This window comes from Pygoscelis adeliae, unplaced genomic scaffold (genome assembly GCF_000699105.1).
Source record: "Pygoscelis adeliae isolate BGI_AS28 unplaced genomic scaffold, ASM69910v1 Scaffold243, whole genome shotgun sequence".
NCBI classification, from domain to species: domain Eukaryota; kingdom Metazoa; phylum Chordata; class Aves; order Sphenisciformes; family Spheniscidae; genus Pygoscelis; species Pygoscelis adeliae.
In genome coordinates, this window is record NW_008824363.1 from 557788 (window position 1) to 577104 (window position 19317).

Here is a 19317-nt window from a genome sequence, read left to right on the forward strand (position 1 = left end):
GAGGCTGAGCCCAGAGGACATTGCTGGTAGCGGGGAGGAGGGAAGGGGGAATGAGGTGGGAAATGCTGGTTTCTAACTGAGAGCTGGATATTGTGGACACCAGTAGAAAAGGGAGTTTGCAAAGGCTTCTTCCTTTCAGCAGCCTTCCCAGGGCTGCCGGTCAAATTGTGAGGTTCCTCATACTCTTGCATATGAGGAAAAAGAGGAGAAACTTAAGTTGCTGAATTTTCTAATTCACAGTGGTCAGGTGAGCATGTGGCCTTACAAAGGCATTTCAGGCTTCTGATACCACAGATTTCTTTCCTGTGATTGTTATTAATAAGCTAAGATGACTTGTGGCAGACCTTGATCTTGTGTAGAGAGTCTTCCTCCATCTTTTCAGAGAAAAACTTGAGCCTCTTGAATACAGTACTGGCTGGGGTAGGAATGGCTTGTTACAGTTATGTTTTTTTTTTTTTTCTCTTCTGCAGTATCTGGTGTGTAAAAGGAAGCTCGAAAGTAAAAAGGAGGCATTGCTGATCCTTTCCAAAGAGCTGGACACCTGTCAACAAGAAAGAGACCAGTACAAGCTTATGGCCAACCAGTTGCGGGAACGACACCAGTCTCTGAAAAAGAAGTATCGGGAGCTGATTGTAGGTTGTTCTTTATGAATACTGTATAATTGGGGGACAAGAATCAACCTCAAAAAAAATCAAAAGGAGTCCATAATGAGTGCTGTAAAAATGTTTAGGTACTTGTTTACAGTAGTCCTGCAGTTGTACAGCCCTGATCATATTATTACTCATTTGTTCCGCATTGATGAGGTAGTGCCTGTTATATAAGACACAGAAAGACAGTGCGTGCTCTGAGGAAATTAGTTTCAGTCATAATTCCATTTAAAAACTGACTACAGTATTATAATTCCACAGCAACTTAATGTACCGTTATGAAAAATAATGCAACGTAAATTTGTAATGACCTGCTGTTCTAGAAATGTAAACAAATCTTCAGCCTTTGACAATTTTTTGAGATTAAATTAATATTACTGATATTAATCAAGATGCAGTATTCTAGAAACAATTTGGATAACATTTTAGTTAAAATACATGTTTTAAACTTTGATCCACAAAGTTAATATAGTTGCTGGCTTCAGAAGTAAGTTCCCAATAAAATATGTCCATTTATTTGTAGGATGGGGATCCATCCCTTCCACCTGAAAAGAGGAAACAGGTAGGATTCATTTTTCAGTTGATGTTATTTATCTGCTACGAAAGTACTTTGCAAAAGTGTGAAAATGTAAACTACGAAATCTGGTAAAAAGCAAACATTGTTGTCTATTGAAAAGCTCAGTCTTTAAACCGTGGCTTCTTCTGCTTTTGTCTAAACATGTTTCACTCTGAAATACCTGAACTGTCATTAATTAGAATATATGGCTATTGCTTTTATGTTCACCTGAGACTGAAGTTGGTCAGCGTACGGAGACTTGAGATTGTTCTCCTTGTTGTTTATCCTTCTTGTACTGAGTTCTAAAATGGGTTTGTGACAGGACTTCTCATACTTAAAAGCAATTTGGGAATGCATTGTCTGCATCCTATAGTTGTTAATTTATTGTTGTGAGTACTGTTTTCCATTGGGTACTCTCCCAGGTCACTTGGGCTGTATGAGTTGTAAATGGTAAGATCAATGGTAATTGCATTTTATGGTTCCCCTGAAAAACTTTTTGCCTGCTCACTTTTTTTTCCTCCGGAGATCCATGTAGTGTGTCCCTGTTACGGATTGTTGGCTGTCACATCTTAAAATTACCTTAATTTTTAGAGAAAAATAGCACCCAAAACACAATGTGTGAGCAGGGAGAGGAGAACCCAAAATAACAAAAATTGTTACTGTAATTGCTAGTCCTGAAAGTCTTTTAACTGTGTTTAAAACATGGTTATTGCATTCTCTTAGTGGGTCAGAAGTTTTACTCGTCATCCTTTCCCTGGGAGTTTGCATGTAGTTCTTGCTGTTTTCTTAAAATGTTAAGGGCTTAGGGTTTTGGTTGTTTTAAACTAAACTTTCAGAGGCAATATAATTACTCCTTCAGGCACTTAAACGAATAGCTGCCAAGAAGACAGTGGCTCAGTGTAGAATCATTTAACTTCCTCATTATTTAGCATAATTTATTTGAAATTCTGTTATTTTGACAGAATTCTAATAAAAGTTTATGACCAGATACAGGTTTGTGCATTCTGACTACTAAAATTGGAGCTGAAGAATATACAATTAAAAGGAAAAAAACCAATCCAGTATATGGGTCATTACAGAGATAAGCAGGAAGGGAGATTTGCCATCCCATGGATGTTGTTTTAATTCCTCTTCCAAAATAAATTCCTCTTTCAAAATAAATAAATCTGACACTTGTTTCTAAAATACCAGCAAAATTCAGTCTAAATTCAGAAGCTGCAATTATATTAAGTTTTGGCAAATCTTACCATGGTAAGTGCCTGGAAAGCCATTTAATAATCTAGCTAGGAGTCTTTTTTTGTGAGGAAGTTATGTATTCATGCTAGGTAACAGTGAAAGAAAGAAAATCTTGTTCTCAGATGGGGTCATTTATAGGTCTCCCCCAAGGACAATATGTACCTTGGGTTGTACAGTAATAGGCTGTTAGTGCAATTCTTGAGTTATCATTCTCCTGAGAAGTGTCTGTAGCGTACAAGGTGGATAATCTGGAGTAGTTAGGGCAACCTTTCTGAAGAGGAGTATAGTTTTGCTTTGAGAAATGCGTCAAAGAGTAATAAAATAAAGTTATGGATATTTTTCCATTATTACTGTATGTACATTTCTTAGCATTTCCTCATCTAAGAAAGAGTGAAGTTCTCTGTGCTCTTTTGGACTTTTTCCATCCCCTTTTTGCCCAGAAGCCTTAGTTGCCTGCTGGGAGAAGTTTGTGACCTCAGTCACTTTATAAAAACAGAGACCCTGATCTTATAATGGATTTTGTGTGACACAAAAGTGCATGCTGTTCTTATGGTCAGAAATAGATAAAAACTTGATATGCTGAACAATTTGCTATCTGTTATGTTTCTTTACCACAACTGAGAAATTATTCTTGAAATTGCAATCTAGAACCTTAAATGTAATAGGTGGGTTGGAATTGCTACTTTCTTCTCCTTCATCTCTTCGTTTTTCACCTTTATTATCAATTACACTTTGTGACTTCTTAAAATATCTTGTTTTCCACACCATGCCTTCTCTCCCTGTTTTGCAACACAGAATTTTCACGTTTTGTATGGAAATATCATGCAACCAGGCAATTTCTATCAGCAAGCAGCTAACTCAGAATGTGTTTTTGTAAAATTGGTGTTACTTAAAGGTACCTTAATGTGCAGTGCTCTGCAATGTTTTCCCTCTCAAAGCTGTGTGTGCAGTGGTACACATCTCTGACATAATCCAAAGATTGTTCCATGTGTATCGCCTTCTGAAAACCAACAAAAGCAGGAAATGAGAAACTGTGCTACTGAAATCCCTTTTCCTGCAGTAGGTGTTTTAAAATTAGTCTTGTTATCATGGCCTGTGAGCTGTCAGTGCTTTCCTGGCCCCTCTTATCAAACATTCACAATTAAATGCTGCGGTTGAAGGTAGTTTTGTAATGTCATGTCGTGTCAGGTGTAGGGTAATTTTTGGATAAGTAATGGAGAGGTGGAATGTTTCAGGAGGATAGAAATAGTGAAGAGTTGATTTTGATGTTAAAATTCACCAGAGATGGTAAACAAAAGACACTCCCCATTTTGGAAGGCATGTTAAAATGTTGCTCTGTCTACGGAGCCTCTGTTGTGCATTCTATATAAATAGAAATTCTACCATTTTACAGTGGTATACATTTATATGCATTTGCTGTGATACAGAATGTTTTTATGACATCGACAAAAAAATACTAGATATCTGTTGGACAGTGTTGCCATGCTGGGAAACTTAAAGCAAAAAACATCGATGGGACTTCTAGCTTGGTTTATACTGACTATTATTTTTGTCTACATTGCTTAAATTTTCAGTATAACTTCAGTTTGGGAGAAGCTTTGTCCTTGAAATAACACATCAGTGAATCCTTTGACCTTCTATATGAAATGGAAGGTTTTTTTAATACAAATGGGATCCTTTGAATAAACAAAGGTGAAGTAAAATGCATGGTTAGGAAGATGGCTGTGCTGGGCCACAGTTCTAAATATGCTTTGCTTAATTAGATCTCAGTGAGATCACTCAGTTGGAGATAATGGGTTTGCAGTGGGGCTGTGTGTCAAGAATAAAGCCGCAATGCATATGTTCACTGGCGAGGGCTTATATTTGTATTTTAAATGTATGAGGAATCAAATTAAATGGAGCTAAACATCACAGGATCACAGAATGGTTGAGGTGGGAAGGCAGCTCTTGAGATCAACTAGTCCAATCCCCCTGCTCAAGCAGGGCCACCTAGAATAGGTTGCCCAGGACTGTGTCCAGTCAGATTTTGAACATCTGCAAGGATGGAGACTCCACAGCCTCTCTGGGCAACCTGTTGCAGCATTTGACCACTCTCACAATAGAAAAGTGTTGGGGTTTTTTTGTGTTCAGATACCTGCAGGTATTGGGGTCACTGAAGTCCCTCATGAAGATCATGGCCTGTGAACATGAAGCTTCTTCCAGTTGTGTGAAGAAGGCCTCATCTACTACTTCTTCCTGATCAGGAGATCTATAGCAGATACCCAATACAAGAGCATCCATGTTGGTCTGCCCGCTAATCTTGACCCAGAAGCTCTCACCTGACTCCTGACCTGTCCCAAGGCAGGTCTCCATGCATTCCAGCTGCTCTTTCACATAAAGGTCAACACCCCCTCCTCACCTTCTCAGCTGTCCTTCCTAAAAAGCCTGTATCCCTCCATCACACCACTCCAATCATGTGAGCTATTCCACTGTTTCTGCATGATCCCAATAAGATTGTAGCCCTGTAACTGCACACAGACTTCGAACTCTTCCCCGTGCTGCATGTGTTAGAGTAGAGGCCTCTGAGGGGCATCCAAGTGTGCCAGTTCTGCAGTACAAGCTTGAGAGCTTTCCCCACAGGGCTGTTCTACAGGCACTTCCTTCGTTACATGCCTACACTCAAAAGGATTATACTTCAGCTCAGTTGTTTTGTGAATGCTGTGTCCCTTCTCTTCCCATCATCCCAGACTCTTGGCTTGCCTAACCTATCCCAAACCTTCTTGTTCCCTCCTCCATTATTTCTAGTTTAAAGGTCTCCTTATGAAGTTGGCCAGCCTTTTGGCAAAGTACTTTTGCCTCATGTAGTCAAGTGCATCCTGTGTTTTCCAAGCAACTGTTGAGCCTCAGAGAGGATCCCATGGTCATAGAACCCTCTTTGAGGCTCCTAATAATGAGCCTCATAACATAATGATAACATAGTCCTAGTACAGAGCCCAGCTTGATAGTTACTCTTTTTGCCAGGCAAAAAGTCTCATCAGAGAACCTGTGTGCATCTTTCCTGAAGGTTGTGGTCCTTAACTCTCTTATAGTTATCTGTAGGTGTCCCAAGGTGATTCATTCAAGCCAAGACTCTGCTTCAGCGATCGTTGACACCACAGCAGCATGCTGCCCACTCACCAAGATACTGGTCAGTCAGCTTGACTTCTGCTAATGAGTGAGTTCATGAGTGTGGCATTTTGGGGCAAGAAGAGCATCAGAAGGCCCGGAGGTTCCAGACAGGAGTATGTTGTGACATACCACAAATGGACCCATTTTGATCCCTTCCACTTCCAGCTTCTAGCTTAATGTACTCGGCTGTCACAATTGACTTTCGAAACAAACTTCAAGGATTATGTTATGACCGTTTTTGACATCATCAGAAAAAATGACTAGTGTGACTATAGTGTGACTATTTCTTGTTAATTAATGAATTCGGGAAATTTTGCTAGTCTTGTGCTAAGGTGCAAAAGCTGCATTCAGAGTCCCGTGAGATAAAATCTTCAGATAAAGTACACTACAGGGTAAGCAATCATTTTGTATTTATCTCACAAGGGTGCTATGAAGATTAATGTGATTTCCTCCTTTCTTCAGAGGGTTTGAAGATGAAAAACATTATGCGTGTGCCAAACTGAGACTTGTGCGCTTTGCTCTGGTTTGTAGGTGCATGTGTTTGACTCCCATGGTGTAAGATAGCAGATGGCAAACAGTGCAATCGTTTGCCCTGGCAACGCATCAGAGCGCAATATTCCCATGGATTTCAAAATGTGCCTGTGTGAGAGCATAGCCAGTGGAGAGATTTTGGTTTCTGCGTGCTGAAATTTGCTGTTCCATTGATAGGAGCAGGTGACAGTATGCAAAAGCTAGAACTTCTTAGCCACACTAGGAGTCATGCTTTGTGAAGTGACACTGTTGTTTCTTCAACACGTAGATTCTGCAGTAAACATGAGGCTAGGAGAGACGAAATGCTGATTCTAATAGATGTGATAGTCCCTCTTTAAAATTTAGAGTGCTGTTCAGACCTGATGTGTACAACATCCTCTTCTCTAGTTGCTGTGTCTTACCTTGATGGAATAGAGAGCCACGTTTCCACACCCCTGCACCTGAATACTCTCGATAAGTATTAGTCAGAACACTCAAAATGTTTAAGGGATTTTGATTCTTTTTGTGCATTATCTCAAAGTTCAAGTTGTCCTTAAGATCAAAGCAGCTAAAATATTTCTGATAAAACAAGCCAATGAAACAATCTTTTCTTCTGTCCTAGTATAGTAGTCTCTGTATAAGTACAAATTTATTTCTCTTTGGCTATGTTCATCTGCTGTCAACAAAAACTTGATGCCTATATGAAGTATAGGGGGACTGAACTACCTTATTGAACCTTCACAGTGAAGGAATTTCTGCCACGTAACTTCTTATGATACTGGTAGTTCATACTGACACCCTCGGTTGCTGCTTATGATGTATGTTAACAAGTTGCTTTGCAAAAACTGGCCTCTTAAAGGAATCTAGTTGATGCTAACCTTATTTTGTTTGTCAGCCTTTGGCAAATGCTCTAGGTCCACCTGGGTGGTGCTTGGTACTGTCCAACACTATGCTAAGCTAATACACAGAAGACTGGTTGAAAAGGAGGGAAAAAGTATTAATTTTATATGTGGACTGCTAAAATGGCTTTTTTGTTCTATTAATCAGCTCTATGAAAATTCCGATTGCTGAGTGTCTTGAAGGTATGTGAGTGCGAGCGAGTCTTTCTTGTTTTGCAGAGCCTTGTCAGGTTTTGACTGGCGTGCTTCTGTGGTGGGATTCCTGCCTGGTTCTCAGCGTGGCATATACTCAGAGAAGGAGAGGATTTTCTTCTTCTCTTATGTCAAGTGACTGCTTGGCTAGGCTTTGATTTTTGCTGTTGTTTTTCTGTGGGGAAATATGACCTGTATTAAGTGTATTTTGTTTAGTATGCCCAGGATCTATAATTTCAGAAGTCTTCTCTACATGGTTTTTCAACTTAAAGAGAAAAATACAGTAATTTCTGCTTTCTATCGTAAGGAAGCTAGTGCTAGGGGAGGTTGTCAGTTCTACCTTGGGAGTGAACAGTGGTAGTTGGTAAGCAAAGCAGGTTTTTCTGTATTAATTCAGCCATTGCAATCATATGAATACATTGGAGGAGAAACTGCAATTAAATTTGCTATCAGTCACACCCATCAAGTGTGCTTAATGTTTCATCAAACTTTTTTTTCTGTCAGCCTGTTGTGGTTTAACCCGGCAGGCAGCTAAACACCACATAGCCATTTGCTCACTGCCCCTGCCCCCAGTAGGATGGGGGAGAGAATGAGGGGAAAAAAAGGTAAAATTGGTGGGTTGAGGTAAAGACAGTTTAATAGGACAGAAAGGAAGGGATAATAATAATAATAATAATAATAATAATAGAATATACAAAATAAGTGATGCACAATGCAATTGCTCACCACCCGCTGACCGATGCCCAGCCAGTCCCTGAGCAGCGGTCACCCCTCCCCCGGCTAACTCCCCCCAGTTTATATACTGAGCATGACGTGACATGGTATGGGATATCCCTTTGGCCAGTTTGGGTCAGCTGTCCTGGCTGGGCCCCTTCCCAGCTTCTCGCTGGCAGGGCATGAGGAGCTGAAAAGTCCTTGACTAGTGTAAGCACTACTTAGCAACAACTAAAAGATCAGTGTGTTCTCAACATTATTCTCACCCTAAATCCAAAGCCCAGTGCTATACCAGCTACTAGGAAGGAAATTAACTCTATCCCAGCCGAAACCAGAACACAGCCCTATAATTCAGTGTTCTTCTTTGTTTGAAGGTGTGGCTGAAAGAAACATAAAAGACTGTAAACTGCAGTATAGAAATGCTTGTTTGTATTTAAAAATATTTTTAAACTGTAAAGGCATGTTGGAAGTTTCTCCCTCTTCCCCTAGCCAAATTACTTTGTCAGGCAGTATGTAAAGGCAGAAAGTCCTTTTTTTTAAATTCTTTTTTTTAAGTGTCGGATAAGATTTATGTGCAAGAGAATTGAGCGCTATATTAAAGACTGTGTTACTATCCATCATTTTTAAAGTGGTGTGAAGAAAAAAAACACTGTGTGTATGTGTGGCTATATTTGCAAAATTGTTAAAGGAGCCAAATTCAAATGTAGTGCATAATGCCAGGGATGACTGTTTGGAGTTACTTCCCCCCCCCCTCTTTTTCTTGGGTCATTGGTCAGTAGTGAGCAAAGGTCTGTTGCTGTCTGACAGGTATTCACTGGCTTATGTTAAATATTTATAGGTATTTCCGTCAGTAGTTTCAGATGTTCATCTGTAGCTAAAAGTAAGGTGCTCTTCCACCTTCTGTCCCAAAAATGTTCTTGCAAATTTTAACAAAGTCTAAGTGGAGAAGGGTGAGGTCTGTGATCCCATCCCGTTGAATCTTTCACTCTCTGGTCTGTTGTGATTTATGGTGCTTTTTTTCCCCCTATGTAATAAAGGTAGGCACTTCCCGCTTGGCACTCTCAGATCAATCTTCTTCACCTTTCATCCTACCTTCTGGTGGTATCGTTGTCAATAGTCGCACTTGCTTTTGGTCAGAGGAAAAAGGAATGTGGGGACAGTTTGTTATGTCTATGGGGGTTTGGATTGCGCTCAGATTGTACATGCACTCTTCCCTGTGACAGATGGATGTAAAACAAATAGCTTATCATGCTGCAGAGGCTCAAGAATACCTACCGGAAACTGGACGTCACCAGAGGTGGACAGAGCTCCAGAAAGATTGTCTGATATTGGGCAGTCAATTAGAGACTTGAATGAAGCACTGTCTGTTATTTAGTATTACAAATAGTTGCACTGAGAGAGGGTAGGAGAAACAAACAGTTTCCACTGTTGTGGGTTGTTGCAGAGGCAAGACAAGATGAGGCAGCAGAAAGGTATAGACCTCTGCATCTTTCCCTCCTGTTACTCATGGCTCAGAAATCTCTCTTCATCAGTACTTTGGAATCAGTTTTGAATAGTGTGAGCGAAGGAAGTAAAGTCTGGCAGTTACAGTGCCTTTTTAAGGCTTCACCTAGAATCAAAAGAAACTGTTGAAGAAGTTGAGTCTAGAGACACTGAATTTGGCTAATTTTCAGAGAGTTGTTCCGTGTTGCACAGGTAAATGATATGAGCTTTATTGTCTGCTGAAGTAACTTGTCTTAAATTTCTAAGTGAATTCTGTGTTTGTTCTATGAATATTGATAAGAAGTTGCCAGGTGGAAAAATGAATCACCTTTCTCCTTGCATAGATTTCTCCCCTTTCTTCAAAAAATACATGCTTACAGGTTCACGAAGCCAGTCCTCCATTGTTAGTTTTATCATCTTTCAACCATATGGTATGTTCTCTTATATATGCCAAAGAAATGGTACCAAGTCCAGGTGTATCCTCTTGGCTGGCTTTCTTTAAGCCCAGTAGAGCACTTTTGAAAATCAAATATTTCTTCTTCTATCCACATTTAACTGAGAGCTTTAATGGAGGTCTTGCCAAAACCTTTAAAACTGGGAACAATTTAAATTACAGTTGTATAGAACCTCTAAGCCCAGGAAATGAATAATTGCTGGAGCCTACTTCTGTGACATAGCTTGGTTGTTTTAGTTTAACAGAAGTATAATAGAAGCTTTGCATTAAGGAGCAAGTCTATACTTAGCTCATTGTAATGCTCTTAGCATGCTTAAAAGTGGCTGTTTTATTTTGGTTTCTAAAATTCTTTGTTTAAAGTTTCTTCCAAAACCCCTGTCTCGAGTATAAAGGGTTTTGTCACATTAAGTCATTTATATGACTGACAAATAAAATTCAACATAGAATTGCAATCCCAGAGAAATGCTTTTAAAGGAAATAAATCTGAGCAGGAAGATTTAGTATAGGCATTGTAATGCCTTTCCTGCAGCTACCGGGAGCCGGGTTTAGACTACAGACTGCTAGAATCCTGGTGTTGTGGCTGTAAACACTGATTAGTGAGACTGAGTTCTTCCCAGGTGTTGAAATTACATGTGCTATTGCAGTGTTAGGAGTTGTTCAAATCCATCATAAAAAGGGACTTTATAAATAGAAGTGTTTCGGAGAGGTTTGGGCAAATCATGTTCCTTTTAACTAACTCAGTCCAGTGGTTGGATGGCCTTTATTGAAAGTCAGTTTTCTTAAAAAAAAAAAAAAATAAAATAAAATTGCATCTGAGCAGTAGCCGTAGATACTTCAGTTTAAATACAATTTCCTGCAAACGTGAGTTCTTGGTTTTCTTTCTTTTAAACGGCCATTAAGAAGTACCTCTCAGAACCATTGACTGAATGCGTTCTGAAGCTCCTTGATTCATTCAATATATGAATGACTATTACACATTTGTTTAACATGTAGGGGAAAAAAATCATTCTACCAAAGCATACTTGAGGAACCTTTTGCATTGCTTGAATGGTTGCTGTCTTCAAAATAAAAATAGAGGGAGCTTAATTTTGGCCCTACAATTGGCTATTTACGGGTTTTTTGCTATTGCACTCTTTTCCCAAACTATGTATCTGCAGTCTTCAGGTATATCAGTAGTTTAAAAAATGTTTTATTTTCTTCCAAAACTGTGGGAAACTTACATTACTTTCTTCTGCAGCGCACCAGAAGTGCAGAAGCTGTAGCAGCGAATCAGGGTTGTGGTTCATCAAGTAGGATGTATCAGTTTCTCAAGTTACTTTTCCTGTTTAAAAGTTTGAAGCTATTGCTATTTTAGACCAATTGGAGTTTGGACCAGCTTCTTCATATAGTAGCGTACAAAAGTTCCAATTGATTATAGTTTAATAGGCTAATCCTGCAAATGGTCGGATGCATGCATAGCTATATTCATGTTGATAGTTCTTTTAAGTATAAAACAGGACGTGTGGAAATAGCAGTTGCTAGTAAACAAGGGGAAAGATCACAGGAATGGCTATTAGGCACCTTGTTGGTTTGATAGCATGTGAGTTTCAGAGATAAAACTCACAAAAACATCCTACGAGACGTCAAGTGGTAGTGAGAATGATGGGGTAAAAGAGCAGGACTGAAAAAGAAAGAGAGAGATCAAAACAGAGAAATGGGGGAGTTGAGAGAGAAGCACAGCAAGTAGAGAAACTAAAATTAAACTTAAAATACCAAGAGAGAACTAGGAACGCTCACTTGATGCATTGGCCTCAAACCCAGGGAGTACGTGTAAGGGTAGCTTAGAAATATTGACTCATGGGGCTTTACCAAGTCATGCTTAGAAGATCTGAAGTTTCTTTTTCCATTTCTTTTTATACCCTTCAGATTTATGGCAATGGATGACACACCTAGCTGTCCAGAGGCAATGTCTTGAAAGGCTGTGCATTAGCCACTATGATTGTAACTCTTTTAGGAGAGATGTCATTGGAAGGCTTTTCCTGTGCTGGGTCAATGTTTGTGTATTCGTGAGATACTGTTAGGGGAAAAAGTATAATAAATTGATCTGTAGTAGTTGCTCATTTTCAGATATCATAGATAGGGAAGGAGGAGATTGCATTACTTTTTGATTAGTGATCAAGCTGATGGAATTTAATTATGAAATTATAGATCAGACTGCTCATCTTGCTAACTTAGTAGGTTAATGTAAATGATAACTTTTAACCTGGATTATTTGGAGTGGGGGTGTTTGTTTTGAATCTCTAGCTTTCACCTCTATTTTTCTATAAGTCTGCGTACTAGCTAACAACACAAGTCAGGTCATGTTTGAAGTTTTGTGCTACTAGATATCCATGGTACAGCTCCGTATAGGGGCAGGGACTGGCTGGCATCCTCTTTACTGGCTAGGAATCTGCTCTAAACACTATTAGGGAATATAATTATATCATCATTATTTCTCAGCTATGCCTTTGTCTAATTATATGCAAGTTTAAAAACTATTATTTTGGCAACTTTGTATAAGTATTGTCAAAGTACTCTGCGTTTTGCTCGTCCCAGCAGCCGAGATATCAGAACTAGTGTAGACGTTTTCACTTTGTTTTGTTTGTGGTTTGTGTGGTGTTCTGGGAGTGTGTATGCACATATGCTGTATGTATTTCCTACTATTAAAGATAAAGGAACCCTGGTGACTTCTGTTATTCTCTCTCTAATGAAGCATGAAGTCTGGGTACCAACAACAATAAAAGTAAATATTGTTGGCAGATAAGGAGTAAGTCTAGGGTTTCTTTTCAATCACTGCTTACACTTCTCTCCATAGGCACTAACTTTTCACTGCTATTTGCTCCTTTTCTAGGCAAATCTTGCTCAACTACTGAGTGAGGCTCAAGATCGAAATAAACATCTTGGAGAAGAGATTAGAGAGCTTCAACAGAGACTGGGAGAAGTGCAAGGGGACAATAAGGTATTACAAACTTTTGTTGTCAGTAAATGGCATGGAATGTGTAAACTGGGCTGGAGTTTTGCATTTACTTCTTAGGAAAACAAATAAAATAATGGGTTGCAGAACTTCTAGAATAGTTGAATTAAAATAAATGCTGAAAACAGTAGAACGGAAGAAGCTTGTATAGGATACCAGTAAGTGCAGTTTATTATATATTTTTTATGCTGCTTTTGCTCTATTGTCCTTAACTATGTATTTTGCACCTAGCCTTGCTTTAATGATCTCAGACTTACTTTTTTTTTTTTTAATGTATTTTATTGGTGGTATTTCCTCTTACAAATAAGTACAGATAAGCATTTCTTCTTTGTCATGTGATAATTTTCAATTTTTTTCCAATGAAAACGCAAAATTTTAGTAGATGATAAAACCAGGGGAGGCATAATTTTTCCCTTCAAAAATATGGAGCAGGTGATCACAAATATAGGTAGTGAGCTTTGTGTTAGGCCCTCATCCTATTACCCTTACATAACTAATTTATTTTATTGCTAAATTTAGCAACTTATATGGAACATTGCTCAAAATCTGCCATTTGGTATTAATCAAACTCCTGTTGTCTCTGTTAATTGAAATATTTAAACTCAAGCCAAATGTGTGTAACATTCACAGCTGGAACTGTATGCAAAAGTACATTCAGAGATCGAACTAGTGAGAGGTTGAATTTGAGAGTCGAGGTGGTTAACGAAGTAAAAAATGAAACAAATAATGAATGATAACTTCCCTCCCCAACTATGGTTTTAAAGTTATGGGATTTAAAAATGTGAATAAAAATGATGCCGCTTTTAATTATTCAGGTGGCTTTTTTCTTTCCATTTAAGTTCATTTTATTTTATTTATTTTATTTTAAACATAAGTGTATTGTGACAATGCAGTTTTATTCATTGTTTATCACAAAGGACTTCCTTGAAGGTGTCTAGGGAGCTGGGAAAGGGTCAAGTGAGACCTGAATTTGTAGTATGCATAGCATCCAGTGTAACTTGCTCAAGTCTCCAAAGACCAGCTTCCCCAGTGTTTCTTTTCATTTACATGTTATTGTTTCAATGATATTACAGTACGGAAGGCAGTGCCTTCCAGTACTCCAGTACCAGTATCATGCCATACAGCCTTTCCCAAGCCAGTCCTGAACAAATAACAAGGCTTTGTTAGTACAAACAGAACACAAAGGTAGTAAAACTACAATATATTTAAATATCAAGGTTATGTACCTATTCTAATTCCTTATAACAATATGATCTTGGTAACACAGAGCCGCCTACTTTGTGCTTGAACTGGCTTTGTTTAGATTTGCCTTTGTGGGTTAACTTGATATTAGCTGGCCATCTTTGTGACATCTGTATTCTCGGCATGAATTTGAATTCGTGACCCTCATAAGGAATGGAAAAATACAAAAAGAGTTATTCTGCCCACTGTGCCCCTCTCCAAAAGGTGCAAAATAGTGCATCACTAAATAAAGAGGGGGAGGAAAGAACTGCAGCAGACAGGGATTAATTTAGACTAGGATTTTCATTTTTGGAACACATTCTTCACTTTCCTAGTAAATGAGAAATAGAGCTTATTTTAGAGTCAGGTTGCTGTTTTTTGAAGTGCCTAAAAAAGCATTGCCATCTATCTGAGGGATTTAACGCTCTCCTCCTGTGTCAGATTTTGCTCCCTTCTAGCTTTGGTGATAAAATTCTAGGCTTGTTCCCAAAGCCATTCTGTTCTGTTCATCAGTTCTCCTGTACTGGCAGCTGGGTTACTTCAGGCACTGGAGTCCAGATAATGCATGGTATATACAAAAACAAAGAACTATAATAATTTGCTTGTTCTTACATTTTTCCCCTGTATTCTTCTCTCTGCTTTTTCCAAAGTGAGGGAGGGCATCCTGCCCAGCTGGTCTACGTCAACCTTACTTCTGGCAAGAGATGAACAAACAGCTGCTTTTGCAGCAAGTGAAGCTGCTTATGGATGAACAATTCTGCCTGTGTCTGAGCAGGGGTGACTCATGCAGGCTTTGTCACTGATTGGCAAGAGCTTTGTAGGACTAAAAAAGAAAAAAACTCTTTAAATATCACACATTAGCTCTATTGATAAAGAATTGTTTTGATAGCTTGACTTGTTTTTCACCGCTTTAATGTTTGCTACTAGCAGAATACGGTCACTTGGATTAGCAAGACCTTAAACTGGTGACATTTTACTTGTTGAAATCATGTTAAGTATGTCATCAGTTAGGCAATAACAAATTACTTGCATTTCGTTTAACTGGACTAATTTTTTCCTTTAATTTCAGCTAGAATTCTGTTGGCACGAATAATAAAACTTGTTCAGGCGGTCTCTGAAAGGATTTGTTGCTGCAGTTTTAGAAATACAGCAATAGTTAGACTGCAGTGCTCCAGCAACAGATATCTAAGACTATTTATTTTATGATTGATCACAATCTCTTATCAGCTCTGACACATGAAAACTATTCTATGTTTATGATAGTTATTTGTAAATCTTTTTCCTTCCTAACATTCTGGCAGCAATGCTTGGAGAACAATTACTGAAACTTAGAGGAGGATAGTTAGGAAATAGAATTCTCTCTTGTAAAAGGGTGAAAATGGAAAGCGTAAGAAAAACTGGAGGCTTCTGGAAGACTAGATGACTCAGTTGCCTTCACTTGAATTCCTGCGCAGGCAAACAAATGGTTTTGTAAGCTGTCAAAGGCAGTGCTAAGCGAGAGGAAGATGCATGGAAAACAATGGCTGCAGTATTACTGACAGTTTGTTATTATAAGGCAGACAATCATTCATGCAGCAACAGTGCGAAATGTTAAATGTGGTGCATATGTTTTGGCAGAACTGGGACTTAAGGTAGCAAATTTGCATAGTTCTGGTCCACTTTTTAAGATTTTGTAGGCAACGTGGTGAAGACAATTGCTGTCAGTGACTGTGGCTAAACATGATGGTTTCTGCCTTCCATGAAGGATTTACTGGTTGTGCTTGTTTCCCTTTTCCTTCTGCATGTTTTATCGATAATCAGGAATGTACAACTTTGGCACAGGCATTGTCTGTGGACTCCTAGCCTGCACAGCAGCTACCGCAATGAAGCCTGTTTGGGCATTGTGGGGCTGCTACAGAGTTGCTACTTTATAAATAATTATTTTAGCTGACACTGATTAATAAAAAGCTGTGATATTCAAATAATAAAGACTAGTGGCTTGCAGCACTGGATTGTTTTGATTAGCAATCTATGGGTTCTTGACAAACAGGAGCTATCTCTGGTAAGGTGCCATTAATTTAAACCCATTCTGCTGTGGATGCTGTTCACGGAATCCTGAGGGGTAGCGTTAACCTGTTCTCTAGCTGCAAAATGAAGTTAAGCAGTCCTTTCCTCGGCGATTTCTGAATGACAGAAATAAAAATGCAGCAGCCAGAGGACAGGTGTATAAAGTTTATAACAAAGCACTAATATATGAAATAAACCCTTAACCCTCTGGCTTAACACTTAGTGTCTCTTTGGGTCACAGCATTTTCAGGGAAGAATTTTATAGCAGGTGGTGCTGCCTCATGAGACATTCGCAATGCAGAACTAAAGGACTTGGCCTGTTCTGCCCTGTCAACGCTCTGATTGGCCAACTGTCTGGAAGAAGCACTCTGTTGTTTTATGGATTGGTATTTTACTTTATTTTATGTATGTTCATAATGCTGCTTTTACTGGCTGAATTTGGATTTCTGAAGCATTCTTTTCATAAGACTTCATATGTGTTTTTTTTCACCTCAAACTTAGTAGTAAATAAAGAGTTCTCCTTTTATTGGCAGACTGTTTGACCTTGCAAGTAATAATTGCTTGCAGTTATAATTGCTCTTATGCCTCGTCCCCTCCTGGGCTGAAGTTGAGTTGGTCATAGTGCATGAGTCACAGCTCTGATCCAGTTTGCAGCCTGGTGCCGAGGGTTACGCAGAAGTTTTGCTCTGCTGCAGGCATTGGAGGCATTCGTAAAGTGTGATACCCCTTCCCATTTCCAGTTTTTCTGAACAATTTCTCAATTGTTTCTGAACAATTGAGTCCTCAAAATGTTATTACATTTGTTTCTTACTGCCTTTCTCACTAGCAAGAGATTCTAGAAATTAAATTAATCTAACTGAATTAAATCAAATCACGTTACCATACCTTTGTTCATCAGCCTTTTAGCATTTAAAAAAAACCAGTCCCATAGCTATGAAGCCATTCCAGGATTTGCTAGTTGCCTTTTTGACTTATTTGTTTTGATAAAGAAATTAATAGGAATTATATCTCTTAGGACCCATTCAGCCTTACTAACTGTGCAGTGGTTTGTACTTTCCCTGTGGGGATAGGGAAATGTAGTTTGCTAAAACCAGTTACTTTTGGGGGCGCAGCTTCCCCTGAACAAGTGAACTGCTTATCAGAACAAGTTGTACTAGCTTCAGTGACTTGCACTGAACTGGAGCTGAAATAAGTGGGGAGCATGATTTTGGTAGTCTGTCTTGCATCAGCAGGATTTTAATTGGCACATTGCAGCTATGGTGACTGGCATCCCATAAATACCAAAGACAGATTTTAATGTACAATCTTCTACTTCAGAAGATTGATTTTTTTTTTTCTAACTCTGCAATATAATGATGTACATTAATTCCTTGGTGCAGTCAAAGATATGGGGAAAGTCAAGCTGTTTATTGTGGTATGTTTCTCTAGTCTCTGTGGAGCTCCTACAAATGAGGCCGTGGGCAGGCAACACTTTTGCCTAGTTGTACTCAGCATAAACAACTGTAAATGCTGAATGCCTCATAGACTGTTACTTTAATATTCCGTGATTCTTGAGAGGTAGCTGCTTTTTGCTTTGGATATTGAATATAACTGTGTATTAATTCAACTCAGACTGTTTTCAGCAGTCACAAAGCTCATGAATTCACTAGCTGTTTGAGCATTTTGGCCAAGTCTTTTTGTTGTTGGCCCGGTTTTTTGCTTTTAATATGAATTAACTTCTGTGAGTAGATGAAAAAAATAATGCACAAGCAAATGTATTAGCAACTGTTAATGCAAATTCTTCACTGAAATAGCGCAGTGGGGTTTTAAGTGGCATCAGTAAAATGAAGCTGGGCAAGCTACTTTGTGCCTTTTTATTCTTAACTAGGAAGAGTTCTCTGCTGCAGAGTATTTTAAGATTTACATACGAAAATGGCTTTCTGAGAATTCTTGAGTTTTAGTCTGACCAGAAATAGTTCCTGTCAGTCCTAAAAAAACATCGACCACGTGTCTGTTTACTTGGTCTTTTATCATTTGTATACTCTGGTAACTGTTGTTGCAGGGTCTAATTCAGCTCCTGTTGATGCTTTGAGTGTTCGACTGGAATGTTTTGCTGAGAATGGGATTGAGCCCTCAGCTCAGAAAATTCCCTCTGGTTTAAATAATATGGGCTGTTTGGCCTGGAAGAGATGAAATCGATGACAACTTTACTCTTTTTAGTGCAGATGTACTCTGATGCTACAACCTGCGTTCTGCTTACAGAATCCATTTTTGTAATTGCAGCTTCTTCGAATGACAATAGCAAAGCAAAGACTTGGAGATGATGAAGTTGGGGCTCGCCACTTTGCAGCACATGAACGGGAGGACCTTGTTCAACAATTGGAGAAGGCTCGAGAGCAAGTAATAACTAAATGGGCATATACTGTCATGTTTTACAGAGCTAGTGCAGTAGCAAGTAAATGACTGCCTCTGTTGTGTTTGGAGGGCTGGTAGCTGATTAACATTGCAAATAGTGGTGAAGGTGTTGGGATTTTTACTGAAATAGTTCTTATTGAGCACTAATTTAAACATGCATACACGGTTAGAGTGAGTTTCCTAATCTTAGGAATTCCTTCTCTAGGTTATTGATTCTCCTCTTTTTATAATGTGCAGCAACAACTTGTGACAATTGAATATTGTCAGTGAATGTCAATGAAAGAGACTCCTTAGTGAAAGCTGTTACAAGTATTCAACACAATATGTGGTGGCTGATGCATCTCCTAAAGATACCTTCTGAATCAAATTTTCTGTAGAAGTGTTGTTAGTCTCCTCTTCCTCCTGCCTCTTGGCTATTTCTTCCCCTCTTTTGAAAAATTCTTGCATCAGACCTTTTTTCCCTACCTCAAGTCTGTATTAATTACTCCAGAGTGTCCAGCACTACACCTGTGTTACGGATGGAGTGAGCCTGCACTTCACTCATAAGAGAAGCAACAATACTTTATTGTTGAAAACAGTGAGTTAAAGTGTGAATTAACAAAGTTCAATGGTAAATGCGACAGTGAACAAGATTCGATGGCAAGGTACACTTGATTATTTACTGCATAGGGGACAGGGTCAGACATTACTGTCAGGGAGACCCTCCCGTTGAGCCATGAGGTTCACAAAGGACCCCCTTGCTTTCTGAACTTCTCAGAGAGGAGTTTAGGTGCGGCTGGATCCAATCCTAGTCCCAGTCTTGGTCAACAGTTTATGTCTAAAGGATT

The 19317-nt window shown here is 38.9% G+C and overlaps 1 protein-coding gene across 1 annotated transcript in view; it reads left to right on the plus strand.

Moving 5' to 3' along the window:
• CCDC149 (coiled-coil domain containing 149) overlaps positions 1 to 19317 on the plus strand; it is a 53704-nt gene that overhangs the window by 8497 nt on the left and 25890 nt on the right. The window contains exons 3-6 of the mRNA XM_009319895.1: positions 471 to 632; positions 1171 to 1209; positions 12707 to 12814; positions 18359 to 18475. Coding sequence (XP_009318170.1) covers positions 471 to 632; positions 1171 to 1209; positions 12707 to 12814; positions 18359 to 18475 — 426 coding nt within the window. The remainder of the gene's footprint in view (positions 1 to 470; positions 633 to 1170; positions 1210 to 12706; positions 12815 to 18358; positions 18476 to 19317) is intronic.